The 22,412-nt window shown below is 36.0% G+C and overlaps 3 protein-coding genes across 3 annotated transcripts; 1 reads left to right on the top strand and 2 right to left on the bottom strand.

Annotated features, from left to right (window-relative positions):
* Positions 1-9,176: 9,176 nt before the first annotated feature.
* On the top strand, positions 9,177-11,283 carry LOC107642941 (V-type proton ATPase 16 kDa proteolipid subunit). Its single transcript, XM_016346452.3, has 3 exons — positions 9,177-9,436; positions 9,596-9,881; positions 10,884-11,283. Exons 1-3 carry the CDS (start codon positions 9,361-9,363, stop codon positions 11,014-11,016), a joined length of 495 nt encoding a protein of 164 aa, XP_016201938.1. The 5' UTR covers positions 9,177-9,360; the 3' UTR covers positions 11,017-11,283.
* A 1,540-nt stretch (positions 11,284-12,823) lies between these two features.
* LOC148563402 (uncharacterized) lies at positions 12,824-16,378 on the bottom strand. Its single transcript, XM_088486790.1, has 3 exons — positions 16,255-16,378; positions 14,411-14,451; positions 12,824-14,038 (listed from the first exon to the last, which is right to left on the bottom strand). The coding sequence occupies exons 1-3, from the start codon at positions 16,376-16,378 to the stop codon at positions 12,824-12,826; spliced, it is 1,380 nt and encodes a 459-aa protein (XP_088342916.1).
* Positions 16,379-16,567: 189 nt separating this feature from the next.
* Positions 16,568-21,305, bottom strand: LOC107642939 (Leucine-rich receptor-like protein kinase family protein). The gene has a single exon (XM_016346451.3). The coding sequence runs from the start codon at positions 20,983-20,985 to the stop codon at positions 17,596-17,598; it is 3,390 nt and encodes a 1,129-aa protein (XP_016201937.2). The 5' UTR covers positions 20,986-21,305; the 3' UTR covers positions 16,568-17,595.
* Between the last annotated feature and the right edge of the window lie 1,107 nt (positions 21,306-22,412).

The raw sequence follows: 22,412 nt of genomic DNA, 5'->3' as shown, positions 1-22,412 counted from the left end.
TGAAGAAGATTCTGGTGTTGAGTCTAATTGAGTATATCTTGTCATGGTATGAATTGTTTTCTTTAATATTAGAATATATAACTAGATAGATTAGAATGTTTTTATTAGAATGCTTTTTTACTGGTGATATATTATTATTATTATTATTATTATTATTATTATTATTATTATTATTATTATTATTATTATTATATAACTGCCTTTTGATTTCAGGTTGGTTTGCTTAAAGAAGTTTTGCTATTTTGTTAGAGAGGATACCAAAACGTAGCTATCTTTTTCTGGAAATTTTTACTTTATTTTTTGTTGAATTGACTATTGAACTTTTAATGCTAATTGTCGTATTTTAATTTCTTTGGTCATTGAATTTTATTAGATCAATATTTTTGTTAGTTATTGTGTATTTGTGTTCTATGATTTTAATGTTATGACTTTGTGAAATAGTGCGGCAGGTTTTTGTGTGAATTGATTGAAAAAATCAAACCAAACAAAACCGATTTTAATTGATTAGTTTTGGTTTGGATGGTCTTGATAAAAAAATCGAACCAAACTGCACCACAAACACTCCTAGTGATAAGGGCATGCTAACAGTGAACTTTATTGTGGATTTTGGTGTGGGCTTCGATGTAGGCATGTCAGGTTGGGAGGTGGACTGAGGTCCGCATGTCTTAGCCTTGGGTTGCATATTTGGGTCACTAAGTGTTAGGGTCTTTTACTCATTGGGGTCACACAATTGGATTAGAATTGTGTTAGTTTTCTTAACCTGCTCTAAGCCTAACACATTGCCATCCTTATCACCTCTTCCACCAACACTTTCATCATCATCATCATCAGACAACTCCATTATTTATAAATTTAGGAATAAAGGGACCATGCTCAAAATAGATATGGATGACATTGGCATTTTGGTGGCAGAGTGTAATGTCCCAAGCTTCTTTTTTCTATTATTACTATCCTACCCTTTAATTTTATCAAAATTCTTGCATTACCCTTATTCCTCCTACCCAACCCTAATCCTAAATTACTAAACAACTTCCACTCTTCCTCATCAACCACAGCCCCCCTTCTTTTTAGGAATAAATAATTGATTATGTGAGCCTTTCTATTCGAGAGTAATGATCTGCAATGGGTATCTACTCTTTGTTGAGTTCTTAGACGTCATCTGCTCTATATGTCACAGGCATGATCCATCCATATTTACTTATTTTATCTTTTGTTAAAATTATGTATTTATTCATTCTAGAAACTATAAATTTATTCAAAACATTTATAACCTTCTTATTTATCTTATATTCGAATATGTTAGGCTTGCTAGGGGATAATTTCCCTGAGCGCCAATCATGGCTCATTTGAGCTATGACAAAGTGGTATCAGAGCTTATGTTTAATCTGTGTAATATGGAGCAAGTGTCCTATGGTAGGATCACAATTGTATAAATAGAAGCGCGCCTATTTGTACAAATTGTGGCACTATCAGAGGCCTATAAGAATGCCACCCTTCTCCTTTGTGTCATTATCATCTTCTGATTATTGTGATCGTGCATTCTCTGCCGTTTCTTACTGCTCCAGTCCTTTTTCTTGTACCCAATCTTGAACGTGTTTTTACAATGGTTTCATGTTTTGGTTCTGGTTTGCGATTTCTCTCGTAGCTAATTCTAATCTTCTTCGATTTTGTGAATGCGTGCCTTAATCTTCTTTGTCTTTGTCTTTGTGTTGTTCACTATGACTCCTGATGTCGATATTTCATTAACTACTTAAGAGATTCGATCTATGTGTGCTGTGAATTATCATCTAATTTCTTTATAGAGCTGTATTTGAATTTGTGGATTACATGGATTTGTTGAGTTATTGTGTTACTGGTCGAGCTGCTTTGTTCTGGAGTTGATAAGCGATATTAGAGTTTTCTTCTTATGTTGATAATCTTTGAAGTTATGACATAATTTTGATTTGCTTGTGATTTTTTTTCTCTTTCAAATCAAGAATTTTGAAAATTGTTATTTAGTTGTTCAAGAAAAGGGATTATGTGATAAACATGTGTGAATGGAATGTTATTGTTGTTTATTGGATTGGTGATTTTCTCTGTTTAGGTGTAATAAATTATTTAGGTGATTAGTTAGCTAGATTAAAAATCTTTCAGATTAGAAGTTTGGTTGAGCTTTTCTAATTTGATTATCTGATGTTGTTATGGTTCTTTGTTGCTGAACATGGCTTTCCTGTCACAGAATTATTTTCTTGCTTGATAAGTTAAGATAAAGACTGTGAACGATTGTTTTTGGTTGGTGATTAAAAGATGAATTTTGTTTTTGACTAAAATATAAAAGTGTATTATTGATAATGCCCGAGTGAAAAAAAAAATCCAATAGTTATGTATGTCAGGGCATTATAGAAAAAATGCATTAAACAAATACTACATGGAATGTGAAAGAATTTCTTTAGTATGGTGCAGAACAAATGATAACAAAAGTATTCTAAAGCAAGTCATGTGAAATCATCTAATTGAACTTGTGAAGTCAATTTTCTTTAGTTAGAAAATTTTTATTTGTGCGAGATGATTCTAGAATAAGAAGATAATTGGAATCGACGTCTTAAAACTTCTTAGACTAGTACGAAGTTAAGGAAAATATAATGCTGATGACAACTAGAAGTAGAAATATGTTTTGTGATGTAAACTATTTCGTCTGATGAACCTTATTCTTTGTTTTGTAAAGACTGTTTGCTCGTGTTTTAAAAAGTAAGGAATTTGTTCTGCCAAAGATATAGAGAACCAAACTATAAGAAAAGTTGTTGTATTAATTTATGTTACCCTATAGTAATAATAATAATACTGGTTTTTGGCACAAGAATTTTTCTTCCTTTATCGTATAAATTAATCTTTAGTATATTATAACTACTGACTCATATATGAAGAAAGTTTACAGCAACCATTGTGTTCTCTATTCTCAACATGGTTTTTAAAAGGCTCATATCTCCCTTGGTATTCTTTTTTTATCTGACGTTTGCAAAGTTTTTGTTCTTATTTAGGATAATAAAAAGAATAGTCAAATATACTGTTACTTCTCATGCTTGTAAATTTATAGTTAAAATTATTATCTTATTGATCAACATGTTGTGGCAATCATAAGATGATAAGTCTTTTATTCTTGCTAATGATTATGTTCTCCTTTCAATTAACTATCTCACACAGATCACTAGTTACTATTGTAACTTAACTATTACCAATAAATTTGCTATACTTTCTAATACATTGAACTTGTATCCTTTTCAATTTGTCTTACCAGATCTTAGACTTTGATTTTGATAATCTAACTGATATTTTACCTCAATTTTATTACAGTAAACTTAATGTTAATTTTGTAATTTTGATTGATTTTTCTTATATTCTAATAATAAGATAATAAAATCCAACATGAGCTAAATATTTTCTAGAAAGTTATAAGCCTACAATTCGTATACATGGGCACTCAAGACAATAATATATATGAAGAGAAGAGTGATAAATAGATTTTTATAATGATTGAACCCAAAATGTGGTCAGATGACTAATATTAATAGAGATTATTGAGATTTTCTAAGTAGCAAGCAAGTCAATTTCTTTGGTCATTGGACTGTTGAGTTTCTTGATTTTTATGTAGCTGTTATTTTTATGTTTCCTAGCCTTATTTCTGGGTTGAAAATTTGTGAAGACTCTGTATATACCAAACAAAAAAAAAGTTTTTTTTTTATGATATATTTTCCAAGATACGACAATGATTTGGGAGATATATTTTCGAATATTTAGATTCAAAATATATATTTGAGTTTGTCCTTAGTTCATGAACTTTAAGTTTACTTAACTATTTATGAAGGTGAATTCTCTTTTTGGTGTTTTATCTTTACAAGAAATATAATTCCATACCAATTTTCTAAAATTCTTTTGTGCTTTGATCATGTTAAAAAAGTAGTTATTTTAACTGATCTTAGTGTATTAATTGCCAGTACTTCAAATTTTAGTTTTATTATTATCATTATTTTGTATGTGAATTTATTTATAACTTAATATTAAGTCTAGCTGCATGATGATAGAAAATTATATGACTGTATTTTACCAACAGTGACCATAATGAGTTAAATACATAAAGATACATGTAAATTCTGGCTTAAGGGACAATAAAGAGCGCAATTACATTTCTTGTCATGTTTTACATAACCTATCTACTATTTTGAGTTAGGAGATATCAAACTTTATATTGACATAATTATTTAAGGTCCAAAGTCATGATAATAATCTCAAACGTACTTAGTCGAAGGTTTCTATAGAAAGGGAAAAGAAGCATGCTGATTTTGTGATAGTTACTGTTTTTGATATTTTTTTACTGTTAAGTTGCCTATTCCAGAATGTGTTGTCTTATTTTAATTTATGTTTTGCTTGCTTTCTCTGTTGTCGATTTTGCCTTTTTGCTTATACATATCCTTGCTTGGTTGTGTACTTAGGTATCCTTTAAGATTCTTGATGGAAAAACATTTGCCCCTGATCCCTATTACTCTAATTCATAAATTTTGCATCTTTTGTTTCAATTTAAATTTGTTTGACGTGATGGTATTTATGCTTGAAATATTTGTCTCGTATCTTTTCTTTGAGATTGTGAAATGATTCTCTCTTAGTTGCATCCATTGTTGATGGATATCTTACCTGATTGTGTTCTGAAACATTCTCTTAAATCTTTGTAAAAATTGTCGTTGACTTTGGTTACCTTCTTTTGTGCACTTTGTATTTCTTTTATTCAAGCTTGAACTTGTTTCGACCTGATACTCCATCTTCTCTTAGATTGTTCCTATCAAAGTTCCTTAATTCAGATTTCTTTCTTAAAATACGAATTAACTTTCTTTCTAGCACACTTCATTCTTTTTGTACATCATCGCTTAATTGCGATCTTGTACATCCTTCCACGTTCTTGCGAACACCAACTGTGTTATTTGCTTTTTCTTCCTAAGTTTTGAATCCCATTGAGTGAATTCAAGCTTGTTTTGGTGTAACATGCGATTTCTAGATTAGCAAGTGATACATTAGCTTTTTAGGATACAACTTATCGATGCTGAAGTTTGGAAGGTTGTAATCCTAAGATTTGACATGAAACCAGCTGTTGTTGCTATGGATATGTACAACAAAGTCAAGGAGACTATGAGGTAAAAGTGTATTTTAAGGAGATTGACGAACGAAGTGAAAAGTGCTATGTATATCTGAGTTGTCAAGGAAACGAGAGTAGACGAATGTCAACTGCATCTTTTTAAAGCAAACCTATCCTGTAACCTTTTGTACCGATTATACTTCTTCCTCATGCTTGGTAAAAGGCTAAAATCATGTAACATTTTGTACACTATATCAATTTTTGAGAGCGAAAATTTTTGTAAGGATGGTAGAATGTAATGTCCCAAGCTTCTTTTTTCTATTATTACTACCCTATCCTTTAATTTTATCAAAATTTCTGCATTACCCTTATTCCTCCTACCCAACCCTAACCCTAAATTACTAAACAACTTCCACTCTTCCTCATCAACCATAGCCCCCCTTCTTTTCAAAACTCACACCATACACAAATACATCCACGCAGAAAAAAAGAGAGAATGGCAGAAGGGGTTGCTGCTTCCATGCCTCGCCACCGAAGTTCTGCCGCTTCCAAGTCGCCATCGACGTCAACCCGAGAGAAAGAGGGAGTCTGCGAGTTGAAGGAAGCTGGAGGAGTGTCGCTGCCGTTAGCATTTCGCCGTGCCGCCATCATGGTCGCCGAGAGGGACACGGTCAGTCTCATCGTCGTCAGATCCGTCGTTGCCATGCTTTTCCCATCGCCGATCCGTCTTTGCCGATGGAGACCCCGTCGCCGAGCTTCTGTGCCGACGCTGCCACCGTTGGGTTTCCAGGAAGAGGAGCTCAAACGAGAGAAAGAGAGAGAGAGAAAGAGAGAGAGAGAGAGAGAGTTCGCAGAAAGAGAAACATGACCATACACGAGCAGAGGGGGAGGAAGAACTCGCCAGAGGAGAGGGAGACTTGTCGCCACGCCTCTAGTAGCCAGGAACGGCGCTACCGTCACCGAAAAACACGCCGGAGCTTCCAAACTCACCGGCAACACTACCTTGCCACTGTTCTAGTCTAGCTTCTTCCCTTAGTTTGTTCTATTTTCACCTTATCTCTGCCATCATTTCATTTTTATACCTTGTTCTTATTTTGATTTATTTTTGTCTTTGGTCTGTTTTGGATTTTCCAGAATTTTATCTGCCTTTGTCTCTATATTCGATTTGAAATTACTGCCTTTGCCTAGTGTTGTGGTCATTGTTGCTGTCGTGAGAATTGAAGTTGTTGCCATTGCCTTGGTCCAAATTCTGTGCTCTTCCGTTCCATTCTACTTCAACTTTCCTCACCTTTTAATTTCGCACTCCGGGTTCGGCCTCTTCGGTCCCTTAGGACCATATTGTGAGTAGGCTTTACATGTATAATTATAATTGTTTGTCTTTATGTCTCTAATTATTTTGATATACGGTGCTTTGAACTTAGTTATACTTACAACGATTACTATCAGGGGATTTTAAATTGGTTTTAATAATCAATTTATTAGAACTAAATATTTATTCTTGTTAAATTCATTTTAATATGCACATGAGACTATATGTTTTTATTATATGTGTGTTTGAAGAAGTTTTATATCATTTTAAAGTATTTGATTTTATTCGAATATGTATTTTTGAAACATTGAAATATTTGTTAGTATTTATTTATTTTGAAATTGAAAAATATGTTTGAAATTCCTTCAAATTGAGAAAATGTGATTGAATATGATTTGAATGAGAAAATATTCTTTGATTTGATTTGATACCTCATGTTTGAAAGACTGAAGAATTTGTTGTATTTGAAATTATATGTTTTGAATTGGTTTGGGAGGCTCGTATTAGAAAACCATAGTTAACGGCGGTTATGATATTAATCTAGATTATCTGGCTCAAACCTCAGCTAGCAGGGGCGTTGCTAGCCTAACGTGTAGGCCACACGTTGGATTTGTTATTCCGTACGGACACACGAGAGGAAAAGGCTACCCTTAGAGGTGGAGCCGCCCAAGTGTGGACTATTTGATTTGATTTCTGTATGAGAACTCCCTTATTGATTCACTTATTCATATAAGTTATTATTTTCTAATTAAAATTATTTTATTAATACTTTTTATATGGTCTCATGTGAATTATAGATGTACTGTCTAGTCATTGAGTTACAAAACTCACTCCGTTTTTCTAAAAATATTTTTCAAGAATAAATAATTGATTATATGAGCCTTTCTATTCGAGAGTAATGATCTGCATTGGGTATCTACTCTTTGTTGAGTTCTTAGACGTCATCTGCTCCATATGTCACAGGCAGGATCCATCAATATTTACTTATTTTATCTTTTGTTAAAATTATGTAATTATTCATTCTAGAAACTATAAATTTATTCAAAACATTTGTAACATTCTTCTTTATCTTATATTCGAATCTGTTAGACTTGCTAGGAGATAATTTTTCTGAGCGCCAGTCATTGCTCATTTAAGCCGTGACACAGAGGCTAATCATGTCCCTTAGATTCTGATCCTTCTTCAACCTCCTAAAATCGTATTCCAATCTTTTTTAGGGTCCCAATACTAGCAGGCATCAGCTTTATCATAGTCCAACTCCTTGTAATAATCAGCAATAGCAAAAACATCCAAATAATCTTCATTAACTCTAAGTCATTCATTAGTGAGATGGATGTATACACAACACTACCATCAGAAGTTTGGGTCTCAAATCTTCTTCCATGGTGAAAAATAAGTTTCAGTCGATCACTCATCTAAAAAAACACAACAAAATAAATCAAAATTTATCATCGTAGAAATAGGAATTTTCAGAAAATGCAAAATAATCACTTAATAAAAAAAATGCATAATTATTAGAATGATTAAAATAGAAACCTTAAACTCTAGAACATAATGACAAAAAAAAAAAAACAAATGACAGAAAATATGAAAAAAATAGACAATGCAAGCATGAGAACCACAACCTCCCATAATTATTACCTAACTAACAACAACACAATTCAAACAAGTAATAGGCAATAAACCTAAACCTTACCTTTCACCTTTGCCAATGTTAAGTACGATAATATTGACAGAGATAAAAAGCTTCAATAACCAAATAAGCGGATGTCGTGAAAGAGCATTGGCTAGCCACAACGATTGAGACTTGAGGGAGACAAAGAGGCAATGAAGGCGAGAAGATCATCTTTGGCTTTTTGGTGAAACAAATGTTTGTTAACGGAGATCTCTTAGAGAGTTTTTTTTTTTTATTTGAAGAAGACATATTATAATGTGCAACGACGTTGTTTTGCTGTAATTGGAGCCTAACCACTGAACGACGTTGTTTGGCAAACTGCCAAGTTGGCACTTAACTGCACACATCAGTAATGTTAACATGACTGGTAATTTTCGGACAACCGGTAACTCACGCTTCTAAGAGTGAGGGGTACATTTGGTCATTTTAAAAAGTAAAAAATTTAATTTATGTGAATTGAGAATTTTAGGGAGCCGAAAACAAATAGAGTAATCTATCAAAATGGTACTTGAAAAGTTCGCATCGCTGACAAAATGAATCCCAAAAGATTCTAATGACAAATAAGCATCTGAAAAATTTAAAAAGACGACAAAAAAAACTAGATATTAAATATACATTTTAAAAGATAATTTTAAAAATCAAATTTCGATATAAATTTTTGCAATCATGATTATAAAAATAAGATTTTTTTATTTTTAAAATTTGATAATTTTTTATTAAGTAAAATCTTTTAATTTTATTGTGAATGACCATATTTTTTAAAAATAAAAAAATCTAGAGATCAAATTTTACTCTAGATTTTTTTGTGTACCTTCTAAATATTTATTCAAATGTTGCGACAAATTTAGATCTAATGAATAACTTATTTGCTAAATATGAAATATTTTGTTACTTATAAAAAATATAATATTTATTAATCCTTTTTGTCGTATCCTCAAATCATTAAAAAGTAATTTTTCGATAACGTCTTTTATTTTTAGGGACTTTTTGTCCATGAACAAAATCTTTTGTATATTGAATTGGTAATTAACCTAAACAAATATTATTGGGCTTGATTGAAGATAAATAGGCCCATATTTTTATGGCTTGATACTTGCGGGGGAGCAACAATAAACGTAGAGAGGGGGCCACCGAGAAACTTCCACTCAATCAAACAAAAACTAAAATCGCAGCATACGAACACACAGTTAATAGATCTCCTCCTTCTCCTCCTCCCTCTCCTTGATCCATTCTTTCTTCTCACGATCGCCGGATCCGAACTTTAATCAACAAAACATGGCTGGTTTCAGCGGCGATGAAACTGCTCCTTTCTTCGGATTCCTCGGCGCTGCCGCTGCCCTAGTTTTCTCCTGTAAGCCCCTCTTTCCTTTCATTTTTCTTCATTGCATAGATAGATCCCTTTGCCCCAATTGCCCAACAGGCAAAAAATGGATCCAAGTTGTGATTTTGATGTGTGGGGTGTGGTGTGTGGTGTGATTCAATTGTTTGATTTAGGTTCAATTATATGCAGGTATGGGTGCGGCTTATGGCACTGCAAAAAGTGGGGTTGGGGTTGCATCGATGGGTGTGATGAGACCCGAGCTTGTGATGAAATCAATTGTGCCAGTTGTCATGGCTGGTGTGTTGGGTATCTATGGTTTGATCATTGCGGTTATCATCAGTACTGGGATTAACCCTAAGGCCAAATCTTACTATCTCTTTGATGGCTACGCTCACCTTTCTTCTGGTTTGGCTTGTGGCCTTGCTGGTCTCTCTGCTGGCATGGCTATTGGCATTGTAGGCGATGCTGGTGTTAGGTATTTTGTTTGTCTTACTCCCACTCCTGAATCCTAATTGGTTGTGGTTTGTTCTAGAGAAGCTTCAACCGTTGTGCTAATCTCTTTGGTTTTGTTTTGTTTTTTTTTTTTTTTTTTTTTTTGTAGTGACATGTTTGTAGGATTTAAATTACTTGCAAGCCATAATGCATTCTATAAGTTTCAGTGATTTTAGTATATCAATGATTGATTTAATAATGAGTCTTGTTCTTGTTTGTGATTAAGGGTAGCCAATGATTCATCTGGCCTTTAATTCATGTGATATGTTTTGTTTGATTTAACGAGTTGCATATAATTTTATGTTTTTTTCTTTAGAATATGTCTGTAACTTGTATTAGTTGTCTTGCCTTCCTCTGCTATGATGGATATAAGATCATCCCCTCATTCTACTTTAGCATAAAAGGTGATACTGAATTAGAAATGTTTAATGCTTCTTTTGTTAATCTTTTCTGTCTATTTTATAAATTCTGCTGTGGTTTCTGGTTTGTTCGTTACATTTAGAATGCAGATTTTAGCAGAGTATATATATTGTTATATCTATTATGATGGATGAACTTGATACTTAATGCATTGCATAGGTGAAGTTTTGTTTGGAAATTGTAGTTATATGGATAATTAGTTAATTACACATTCTTTTCTAGTTAGAATAAGTATAGTCACTTTTGCATGTATGCAACTGTACAATAAAGAAACAGCTATTCTTACATATAGTAGTGATTAGATAAAATAATTTGGTTTACATGTCCAAATGGAAAAATACAATTTTATTTTACAAAAATGTTGAAAGACTAGCATTCATGTTGATTGTTTAAATCCAAAGTTCTTAATTATCTAAGTGCTTTTGGTAACTTTTGCAGTTGCTGCTTTTATTATTATACTGCAATTCACTATGTATATACAACATTGCTGACTGGATAAATGTTTTTAATCTTTGGTTTAATGTGTTTAATTTGACATGCTAATGTTAATATACTGGTTTTGTAGAGCAAATGCCCAGCAGCCAAAGCTTTTCGTTGGAATGATTCTCATTCTCATCTTTGCTGAGGCGTTAGCGTTGTACGGACTCATTGTTGGCATCATCCTTTCTTCCCGTGCCGGCCAATCCAGAGCTGAATGATTAATAGAGAGTTCCCTGTTGGTTGTGGTGCACAGACGCGTAAATTGTGAATGTTACCAGGGATTTTGTATTGGCAAGCTTTTTAGCTTTGTCATGCTCCTCATTCGTCTTTTGCAGGTTATCCAGGAATAAAACCCGTCAAACTATTTATTTGGTCATCACTGTGTTTAGTATGTTCGATTCGAACTAGATTGGATTTCTCTGTAATAAAACAGATGTTTGTGTTGGTTACTATATTGTTTAATTAGTATTATTTCATACTCTTCAGTCAAGTCTCTCTTTATGATTTTGGAACTATAAATGTTGATATGACTTCGTGTAGTGTCTTAATTCTTGTATGAAGGTGGATTGCTATGTCAAATTAAAGATTTCATAGTGCCTTAGCCGTGTTTGTGAAGTACTCAAATGCAAAGAACATGCTATAAAATAGGAAAAGTACAAGTACACAACTTCTAACTAGTCATCTGTAATTAATAAGTATTAATTTTGTATTTTTAAAAAGATAAAATTTAAATGAATGACAATTTGAAAAATGGAGTGTAGTTTAAAAATATTTGTTGGTTTGTGGTTGGTTAGATTTCTATTAGTTACTTAGTGGGATTGAAATAAAATATTACTAAATGTATTGTGTAGCTAATAGAAAGTTGTATTTTTATTATTTAGGAATTGGATAATCTCTTCTTGATTTGTTGAGGGTTGATAGTGTTGGAGTTGGAGTTGGAAGTATTTTTGTTTCAACAACTATTTTAAGTTGGCTTTAGCAAATAATTCAAGGTGGTTTAGAGAGTGGCAATTGCAATCATTCTAAGAAATGACAAAGTAAAAAAATATATATGAAAGACATTTACCAAGAAATTGTTTACTTCTAAAATTTAAAAATGGTCAATAACTAATTTTGAAGATCAAAGACATTCACTTGATGAGGATGCACAAAGATATAAAGTCGATTTGACTACCAGAATCCTTCTTTTAGGGTTGAACCTCCAAGAAAAAACTCTAAAGCAGTAAAGCTCCTATTTTGAACTTAGATCAACCTGAAAAAGTAGATAACCTTTTTTTTTTTTTAATCTCTACGTGACTTTCCTTTAATTTTTTTTTATAGGGTCATCAACTTGTTTCTCTAGTTCTATTCCGAAAGGTTTTGTATTCCTTTTTATTTGTATGATAAAAATATTTAAAAATTAATTTTATTCATAGATAAATTTATTAGTATTATAAATTTTCATATATTGAAATGATATTAGGAGTTTACTCTAGTTGTACTGATTACTGAATCATGGACTGCTATCTAAATCTAAGACTACATCAATCATTTTGTCTACTGAATTTCTCTTTGTTTAGGCCAATGCTTTTTGTTTTGGAGACTAAAAAAGTGGATTGCAGAGTCTTATACTCGATCTGGAAATGTATATTGGTTAATGAATTTTAAAATAGAATAATGTTAAACATTCAAGTCTTTTTGTTAATTAAGTCCAACTAAATTTATCTTTCATAACAAAAATCAGGATGTGTAGCATTACTCTTTCAAATATGCAATCGGGATGATTGAAAATGGAATTCAGAAAAAAAAAAAAAAAAACGGTTGTTCCATGACAAAAACAAAGTACTACTTCACTTTTAATCCTGGTGAAATGTTATGCACTTATACTAGTTACTAGCACAGTATCTTAAAAAGTTAGATCAATTGATAATGTTCGGCTTTTTCGCGATTTACTAATATATTGAGCATTAAAAATATTCTTATCATTACTTCATTCTTTACATAATTACAAGAATTGAATATCTTTAGTTCAATACCTTTTCTGTTTCACGATGCCAAGTGATATTTTAGGACAGTTCGGTTGTGTTTGTTTTTGAAAATAGAATAAAACAAGATACAAAAGATAGAAACACAAAATTTTGTGTTCTTGTATTTGGTTTGATGATAAACTAGAACTGTTTTTTTGCTGTCTCGTGTTCTATCCTCGTCTTTTGTAGTGTGAGTTTTTTCTGATTTCTGAGCTTGGCAGAACTCTTCGATCTCCATCTGTCTCTTGGCCTTTTCGTGGAATTTGGCGAGAGTCTTTGGCTTGGCTATGGTGATTGGTTCTTGAAATTTTTCCGGCTGGAGTTCACTCTTGATAGCATGCAGATATACTTCGGGATGAAGATCTAGTATGGTGATAGCTACCTTTGTGAAACGGATTATGTAATCTTTCAAGCTTTCGTTCTGACCTTGTTTGACTGTATTCAAATAGTCGGAATCGTGCAAGTAGATAAAAGAAGCTGCGAAGTGATCTTCAAAAAGTTTTGCGAGTTCCTGAAAACGAGAAATAAAATCTGCAGGTAAAGAACAAAACCAATCAAGTGCAGGACTGTCTAAAAAAGTAGGAAAACAAAGACATAAAACAGGGTCAGAAGCACCGTTTACTATCATTATTGATCGGAATTTTTTGATGTGCTTCTTTGGGTCTCCTAACCCATCGTAAGGAGTTAGGGTCATCGGCAAAATGAATCTTCTGGGCATTTGAAAATTCATAATATCAGCAGTGAACGGCCCTACAGCATTGTTGGGTTCATTATCTTCGTTTTCTGGCCGAGCTTCCTCGTGCAAAGGAGTTTCAGAAGCGTGTGTTGGATCAGATTCGTGATCTTCATCCTCCACTTGTTCGGTGCGATCACCATTGTTTTCAATCCGAGCATTAGTCAGCTCAACTATCTGGTTCGCCATCCTTTGATTTTTCTCCGCCATGCATTGGTTAGTTTGTTGTAGTTCGGTTACCATCCAAAGAAATTCAGAGGGTGTTAGTGGAGGCAGCTCAGCCATGAATGGATAAAGGAAGCTTTGAGGCCAATAAAAGGGATGAGGAAAGATTTTGTCTTCGTCTCCACGGTGGGTGCCAATTGTTCTGACCTGGGTTGCCGAGGTATAACTCGCCGGCAATGAGTTTTCATACTGACTTGCAGGTCGTTGTACTGAGCTTATATTTCCAGTAGGGATGCACCTCGGCACGGAAGTGAACAACAAAAGGTGGAGAAGTACCTGCAAAAGGCACTCCAATACTTAAGTCAGTTCAATGTATCCAAGAAAATACCGTACCTTCCTTATATGTAGGATGAGGTGTTTTGTGGTTACGTTTTTTATGATTATTTTCATTGAAAAGCAGTTATATCATATCGAGATGTTGTGATTATGATCGTCCGTTTGGTTCCGAGTTGTACCGTTTGGACGAATTATTGCTCATTAAACCGAGCTATAACGTATAATCTCGAGTTATGACTTTTTAATTAGATTGTAACAGTCATATCACAAATTGTTCTTACCTAGGTTGCCGAGGTATAACTCGTCGGCAGTGAGTCTTCGTATCGACTTGCAGGTCGTTGTACCGAGCTTATATTTCTAACAGGGATGCACCTTGGCGCGGAAGCGAACAACAAAAGAAGGTGGAAAAGTACCTGCAAAAGACACTTTGATACTTAAATCAGTTCAATGTATTCAAGAAAATATTGTACCTTTCTTTTTTGTGGTTACGTTTTTTATGATTATTTTCATTGAAGAGCAATTATATCATATTGGGACGTTGTGATTATGGTCGTCCGTTTGGTTCCGAGTTGTACCATTTGGACGAATTATAGCTCATTAAGCCAAGCTATAACATATAATGCCGAGTTATGACTTTTTAGTTAGATTGTAACAGCCATATCACAACCCCCAAGTTTGGCTTGTTTCAACCTGCTTCATTAAAAATATTGTCAGGTCAAACTTGGGGGCTGTGATATGGCTGTTACAATCTAACTAAAAAATCATAACTCGACATTATACGTTATAGCTTGGCTTAATGAGCTATAATTCGTCCAAACGGTACAATTCGGAACCAAATGGACGGCCATAATCACAACGTCCCGATATGATATAACTGCTCTTCAATGAAAATAATCATAAAAAACGTAACCCCAAAATACCTCATCCTACATATAAGGTACGGTATTTTCTTGGATACATTAAACTTACTTAATTATTGGAGTGCATTTTACAGGTACTTTCTCACCTTTTGTTGTTCGCTTCCATGCCGAAATGCATCCCTGCTAGAAATATAAGATCGGTACAACGACTTACAAGTCAGTACGAAGACTCACTGCCGGCAAGTTCGACAACTCTGATCAGAACAAGAACAAATTATAAAAATCTAATTTATTCTCATTTTTTTCATTCAAAAAATTTGAGAAAAAAAATATAATAATAAAAAATATAATTATAAAAAATTAATAAGAATAATGAAAGAAAAAATAAAAAATAAATTGTGTCTTTTATTAATGTCTCTGTGTTTTCGTATCAGAATAGACACAAAATACATTAATTCAATATTTGTGAACACAATATTTTTGTATATATCTTATCTGTTAAATACAATTTTATATCTTTGTATCTTTACTTCAATGTTCCGTCTCTATAAACAAACGCAGCCTTAAAGAACTTAATTATATATTGCCTTTTAATGTCATCACTTAAACTATAAATTCTTGAATAGAATTCCATTCAATATCTATGGTGTACATACTAACATTATTATTTAATGATTAATTCATGCTTAACAGTACTACAACACGTTAATAGTGAATGTCTGAGTGATGTGCATTTGACTAACTTTCGACTTGGGTGAGTCACGTGATAAAAAAGAATCCTAAAGAAAGTACCAATATTTTTGGTATTAATATCTACATTAGTTAGTAAACACATATTCGTGGTCAATTTAGACATATAATTGATGGAACACGGATCAATTTTCTAAAATCCATTTTTCCATAAATTCTAAGTTTCTAACTATGGAACTTTTTTTTTAACACCAATAAAAATTCAACACACACTTCTTTGGTTAACAAGAGAGGAAAAAAAATTTTAGTGAATATTGGATAGGGGAAAACTTTGTTTTTCAGGCCTTTTCCTATTTCATAATGTAGTTTAGACGGCAAAATTTCAAATCACTCATTAGTTGAAAAGTAATGGCGGAATTTGAGAGTATTGAGACCAAAGTTAACAAGTTTGCGCTAGGATTAAGACTCCGTTTAACTCAGACGCTGTCAATTTAAAATTTAATCAACACTTTGTGTTTGTGAGCTGTTTGTTTGTGTTGGAAGGGGCAAATTAGTTCGAGTAAAATAAATAAATAAATAAATAATCGCCTTACCCGATCTTCCATGTCTATATTAATATTGGGAGTTCTGACACTCAATAGCTCCCATCTTGCACATGATTCAAACGATTATATAATTTGAGAGGACCCTTAACGGTCACTGCACGGTAGAGTATTATAGTAGTAGAAGCTTTTGTCCTTCCACTACCGTGTTCAGCTTTGTAGATCTTATAACCCAGATCTTCAGGCATATTCTAATACGGTAATACCCACGTTATCGCTTCTTTTACCAGTTTTTATGCCACTCCCACTTGTGGAGAATCTTCGTGCCGTTGTAACGCTACCACATACTACAAAAAGAGTGCATGGCATCGGCATCAAATGCATAACCTCAACCTACCCTCTCTAGATTGGACCTTTTATCCCCACAAAACCTGATGGGATCACAAATAGGAAGCTTCTCTATTTAGCAAAAGAGAATTTAATGAATGTGAAAAAATTAAAAAAAAAATGTAATAGAGACAGATGGCTTAATTATTTCCTAACACCTTCCCTGAATCTCTGATGCACTCCAAGAATCCGCAAAAGCAAATTAAAGAGGAAAAATAAAAGAAAGAGAGGCAAGAAGACAGAATCCTATTCAAATCCAATAAGTGGATGGATATGAGAATGACCCACAAAAAGTTCAAGAGTAGATGAGGCGTGGGCCAACTGCTTGTAAAAGCCAATCATATTATCCACTCTAACGCCGTTCCTCACGCCAATTTCTCTTTGAATAAGCAAGAAATGGAAAACTAAAATTGAAACAAAACAACCAAGCTTTGAATAAGGCAGCTGAAGAAACGACGTGGTGCAGACATTGTCCACTGAGACTGCAGGAGCACCAGACTGAGCACACCAAACACCGATGTCATTGCATTTCCTCTTGGGAACATGAACCTCGGACCCCACAACCTTAACGGCTAGCTAGCTTCATCCAACCCCGTTGCCGGAAAACTGAGTAAATGAACCACATGATGATGTCAGAAAACCAGGTGACGGGAACAGTGCCTACTACACTGTTTCATGATGCCGTTGCCTTTTGGCGGGAAATGCCAGCGTGAGGGCCCACATTCCCGCCCCCAATTTGCCCACACTCGTCCACGTGGACCTCGACCCTCCATTTTGTCAATGACGTTGACCGTTTTTGAGTGTGAGAGAGCATCACGGATTAAGATTACACTTGGCTCACTTTCTTGTGGTCCCCACCTAGCCATCTCCGACTCCGGCACTTGAAGGGCCCCAAAAAAATTGAAAAAACTGGCTCCATTCTTTCTTTTCTTTTTCTCTTTTTTTTTTCCAACAAAGAAAAAACAATTAAGAACTACAAACTGTTACATTTATGAAATCAAATTAACCAAAAAAGAAAAAGGAGGATTGAACTTTGAACAAAATAATGTCAATCAAACTTTGCAGTGATGGGTTTATGTTATGCTGGAGAAGTTTGAGAGGTGGGATCGGCGGAGGAGGGGATATCAGGGCCGACACGGCAGCCTTCGAGCATGAAAACGATGTCGGACATGGTTGGTCGGTCAAGAGGATCAGGTGCCGTACAAAGCAAGCCTACTTTGACACCCAACAAGAACTCTTCCCACTCTGATGATTCTGGGTCCAATTCAAGCAACCCTGGCTCTAGTAGCTCAGTAATTTGACCCCTCTGTAGTTGCTTCTTCACCCACTTGACTATGTCTTCGTCTTGGGTGAACATCACGGGGCGCTTTCCTGTTAGAAGCTCCAGCAACACGATGCCAAAGCTGTATACATCAGACTCCTTGGTGGCTTCCCCGGTTAAGATTGCTTCTGGAGATACATAACCCAAAGTGCCAACTGAGCCTGAAGTTGAGGCTTCGCTTGGGATTGCTATTGTTAGCCTCTCTAACCCAAAATCAGATAAATGGGCTTCGAAATCTGCGTCGAACAGGACATTCTGTGGTTTCACGTCCGCATGGACCATTGAGGACTGGTGCAGGAACGCTAATCCCCGAGCAATTCCCAGTGCAATGAGGTGTCGCATTGGCCAATTCAGAACATGGCCATCTTGATGTGAAGCTTCTTGGAGGAGTGTTGCGAGGTTTCCATTCGGCATGTAGTCGTAGACTAAGAGTCTCATGTCTGGTGGACCAGCGTAGTAGCCTCTTAGAACTGTTAGGTTTCGGTGCCTGACTTTGCCTAATGATTCAGCTTCTTTTCTGAACATGTTCTCGTCCAATGCCCCATCTGGGAGCCTGCGGACGGATAGGACCATGCCATCGTTGTAGCATGCCTTGAATACTAGTCCAAACCTTGTTCTGCTCAGCACATTCTCCTCGTCGAATTGTCTCGTTGCCTCTATTGTTTCGGCCAGTGTGATTTTGGTGTTGAACATAACCAGCTTTGGTCCACCGTTATCAGTGCTGCCTCGGCCTCCACTTGCCCCAGAACTGGCCCTTGCCGGGCTCTTTTTCTTCTCCCCCGAAACCCCTTCTTTGAGCCTCTTTCGCCATCGGAGTAGGCTGAAAATGTAAAAGCAGCAACACAATGCAAGTAATAAAGCTCCAGATGCAATGATGATAATCAAGACAATCAACCTCTTTTTATCCTTTTTGGTCATCTCCTCGCACTTTCTATCCAACGGCTTCCCACATAATTTCTCATTACCTGCAAATGAAGAGGCATTGTTGAATCTAGAGCCCAATGCTGGAGGTATCTCACCGTCAAGGTTGTTCCCAGAAACGTTGAAGTAGACCAAGCCAGGGATCATAGAAAGATTACTAGGAATTTCCCCACTGAAGTTATTAGCAGAGAGATCCAGCATTGTTAGGTTTGACAGATCTGTCAATGCCTCTGGTATGTTCCCTGAAAGATGGTTGTGATCCACTAACAAAGAATTCAACGAGGAGCATTTGGAAATATCCCCAGGCACATCCCCAGATAAATTGTTCCTGCCCAAATCAAGCACTTTCAAGTGGCTGAGACGAGAAATATCAGCAGGAATATGACCTGTCAAAGAATTCGATCCAAGCTCAAGAACTTCAACATCAGAACAGTTTCCAATTTCCGGAGGAATCACCCCCGAAATGTGATTATGAGCCAATGAAAGCACGGTCAGCGAACGAAGAAAGCCATAGTTTTCAGGTATATGGCCAGAAAATCCATTAGAGCTGAGATTCAAATACTGCAAACTCATCAAACTGCTAAACCCTTCCGGTACATCACCAGATAACTTGTTCTCCTGCAGAGCAATGACTTGTAGATTTGGCAGACCTGAGAGCTCAAACGGCAACTCACCTGAAAGATTCTGTTTGCTCAAGTCAAGTGTAGTGAGCCTGAAAAGATTCCCCACACTAGCAGGAATTTTTCCAGACAAGTCATTGCCACTGATATTGAGAACAATCAATCTATTTAGATTTCCAATAGTAGGAGACACTTCACCACTAAACTTGTTTCCACTGAGGTCAAGCACGGTCAAATTGATCAACGCCATTATCGTATCAGGCAAGGTTCCATTCAAACTATTACCTCTCAGACTCAACGTTTCAAGAGAGGAAAGGTTACCAAAACTCACCGGAACTGAGCCATGGAAGTGGTTCCCCCCAAGGGACAGCACCTTCAATTCTGTCATGTCACCGAAAAACGAAGGAACTTCGCCGGAAAGCTCGTTACCTTCAAAGTCAACCACACTCAGCGACCAGCATTTCTTGATTTCCACAGGAATGGCGTCGGAAAACGAATTGTTGGCCATCTTTAACTGCTCCAGTTTGGTGAGGCTCCCTATCTCCGGCGGAACCTCGCCGGAAAGTGCATTGCTGGAAACATCAAGAACCGTTAGCGTAGTGACATTGGTTAACCACAAGGGAAATTTGCCTCGTATGTGATTGTTCTGAACATCCAAAACCCGAAGAACAGTGAAACACGTGCTCTTCGTCTCAGGCCCCACGAAATCCGTGAAACCGTTGAATCCAAGTTGAACTATCCGAAGCGAAGGCGAGTGGACCGAAACGTTGCAGAAAAAGGAGGCTGGAATGGAACCAGTGAGATTGTTCTGTGATAGAGACATCACCTGAAGATTCGGCAGGGCAGAAATCGCCGACGGAATCACGCCGCTGAGAGCGTTTCCTTCAACGCTGAGGTGCACGAGAGAAGAGCAGTTCGCGAGCGCCGAAGGTAGAGTTCCCCTGAGGAGGTTGTGATCGAGCCAGAGGTACTGCAGCTGCTGAAGCTGCCCGAAGCTCGCCGGAAGCTCGCCGGAGAACTGGTTGTACGATAGGTTGATCAGCTGGAGCTGAGAGAGGTTGGCAATGGCAGTTGGAATCTCGCCGGAGAAGGCGTTGGATGAGAGGTCGAAGTACTTGAGGCCAAGAGGGAGCTCGCCGGAGACTTCTCCGGAGAGGTGGTTCTGCGCCACGTTGAAAATCTGAAGACCGGTGAGGTTCCCGATCTCCGGCGGAATGACGCCGGAAAAAGAGTTGTCCTGCAAGAAGACAGAGTGCAGGAGTGTGCATTTGGAGAGAGACGAAGGAATGGTTCCGTTAAAGGAGTTCGAACGGAGGCTTAACTTGCGCAGCATGCGCAACTCGGAGATTCGTTCAGTGAGTCTGCCACCGAGTTGAAGGCGAGGTACGCGCAACTCAGTGACTCGGCCGCTGGTGCAGGCAACGCCGCGCCAGTCGCACGGGGCCGCCGGCGAGGAGGGATCCCAGCCGTTGAGAGCTCCTAGAGGATCGTGAAGGTTGAGCTTGAAGGACGTCAAGGCTTGGATCTCAGCAACGGTTGCGGCGCTGCGATCGGCGCAAGATAAGAAAGGTGCGCACAGCACTAGAAATAGTAGAAGAGCTCGCATTGCAAAATGGTTTGTTAGTTGTCACAGCTTCGAAGAGAAAAAGAAAGAAACTCTGACAGACAGAGCAGTGTTATAATAAAAGGGAGTTGAGGTTAGCGTGGTGTGAAGGGGCAGCGCACATTAGCAGAGTGAAACAGAGGACTATCATTGAGTAGGGGTGGCGTAAGTGTGCGCCGATGTGCGTATTTGCCGGATTTAGCAGCGCTATGCTACTCTCCGTTTTTTTTCGTACGGAGAGAAAGAGAGAGAGAGAGAAAGAGACTCACACTCACACACCCTATGAAGTTTCTGTTTCTGTCTTCTTTATTTGGGAGGGTGTGTGTTTGTTAGTGAACTCTGCATCTTTCTTGCCATTTTTTTATTATTTATTTTATTTTAGGCTCGTTTCCCTCTTTCCCAAAACTAGGAACGCTTTGAAATAGCACTTTTGAAAACGGCACTGTGTGCATTTCTCATGGGACCCTTGGGTCTACTTCCTTTCTAACCTCATATGATGTGGTATGGCTTGAATCATTGAGTAGTTCTTTGCTCTCTTAAAAGAAAAATATATCAGTTTTTTAATAAATTTTCATGTTGATTATTCCAGGTGTTTCTGATTGTTTTAAATACAATTACAAGATCTAGAGCAACAAATAGCCTTTAAATGGACCAAAGTTGTAGGTATTTTTTATTAAATAAAATTATGTATCTTACTTTTTGGTCCCAAATCCAAATACATAATAATTATACGAACATGAACATGTTTGTACAAGAAAATATTCTTTTTTTGGTAGTTTAGTTATTTAGGTCGTGGTCTTGTCTATCTCAAACTACTGTTTTTTCTCTCTTGGACATATTTGGTTGGAAGTAGATGAAATTGTTTAGTGTTTTTTGTCTGATGATTGAGTATTTGGGGAAAAGCTGGGGGGTTTTCATGCTCGGACGGCTTAGACATATTTTTAACTTGTTTGGCACTTTATGCTTACACCCCATGAATATAGCGGTGTGTTTGATTTTTTTCTAATTCTCTATAAAGTTTTGTATGATTCGTTCCCCTTTCGATTGAATGGTCAAATTCAAATACATCATATGAAGTTGAAAGCAAAAGCAGCCAAATTTTTCACTATAGCTTAGGCTTTTGAATCCATTTTAGCCATAAAGTTCTGGTGGGAAAGTGCAACAAAGGCTTAATCCCCGAGGTACAAATTGGATTAATGTCCATCAATTCGGTGGACCATAAATCTCATAGTCACACTGATGGACTTTAGTAGTTAGAAATATCTTTCGTACATATATTCACTTTAGTTGTAAACATTGACAATGTAAAGGTTGCCAAAAAAATTTCAAATCAATGCGGTGTTTTGGGATCAGGACAAATATTACAAATTTACAACCAACTTAGTAAATAAAATTAATGATTAAAGAATAAAGAATCAAATATATTTTGT

The sequence above is a fragment of the Arachis ipaensis genome, chromosome B5 (assembly GCF_059453495.1).
Source record: "Arachis ipaensis isolate K30076 ecotype BB chromosome B5, ASM5945349v1, whole genome shotgun sequence".
Lineage (NCBI taxonomy): Eukaryota > Viridiplantae > Streptophyta > Magnoliopsida > Fabales > Fabaceae > Arachis > Arachis ipaensis.
The sequence above is the reverse complement of the archived record's forward strand: the minus strand, read 5'-3'. Positions and strand labels throughout refer to the sequence as shown.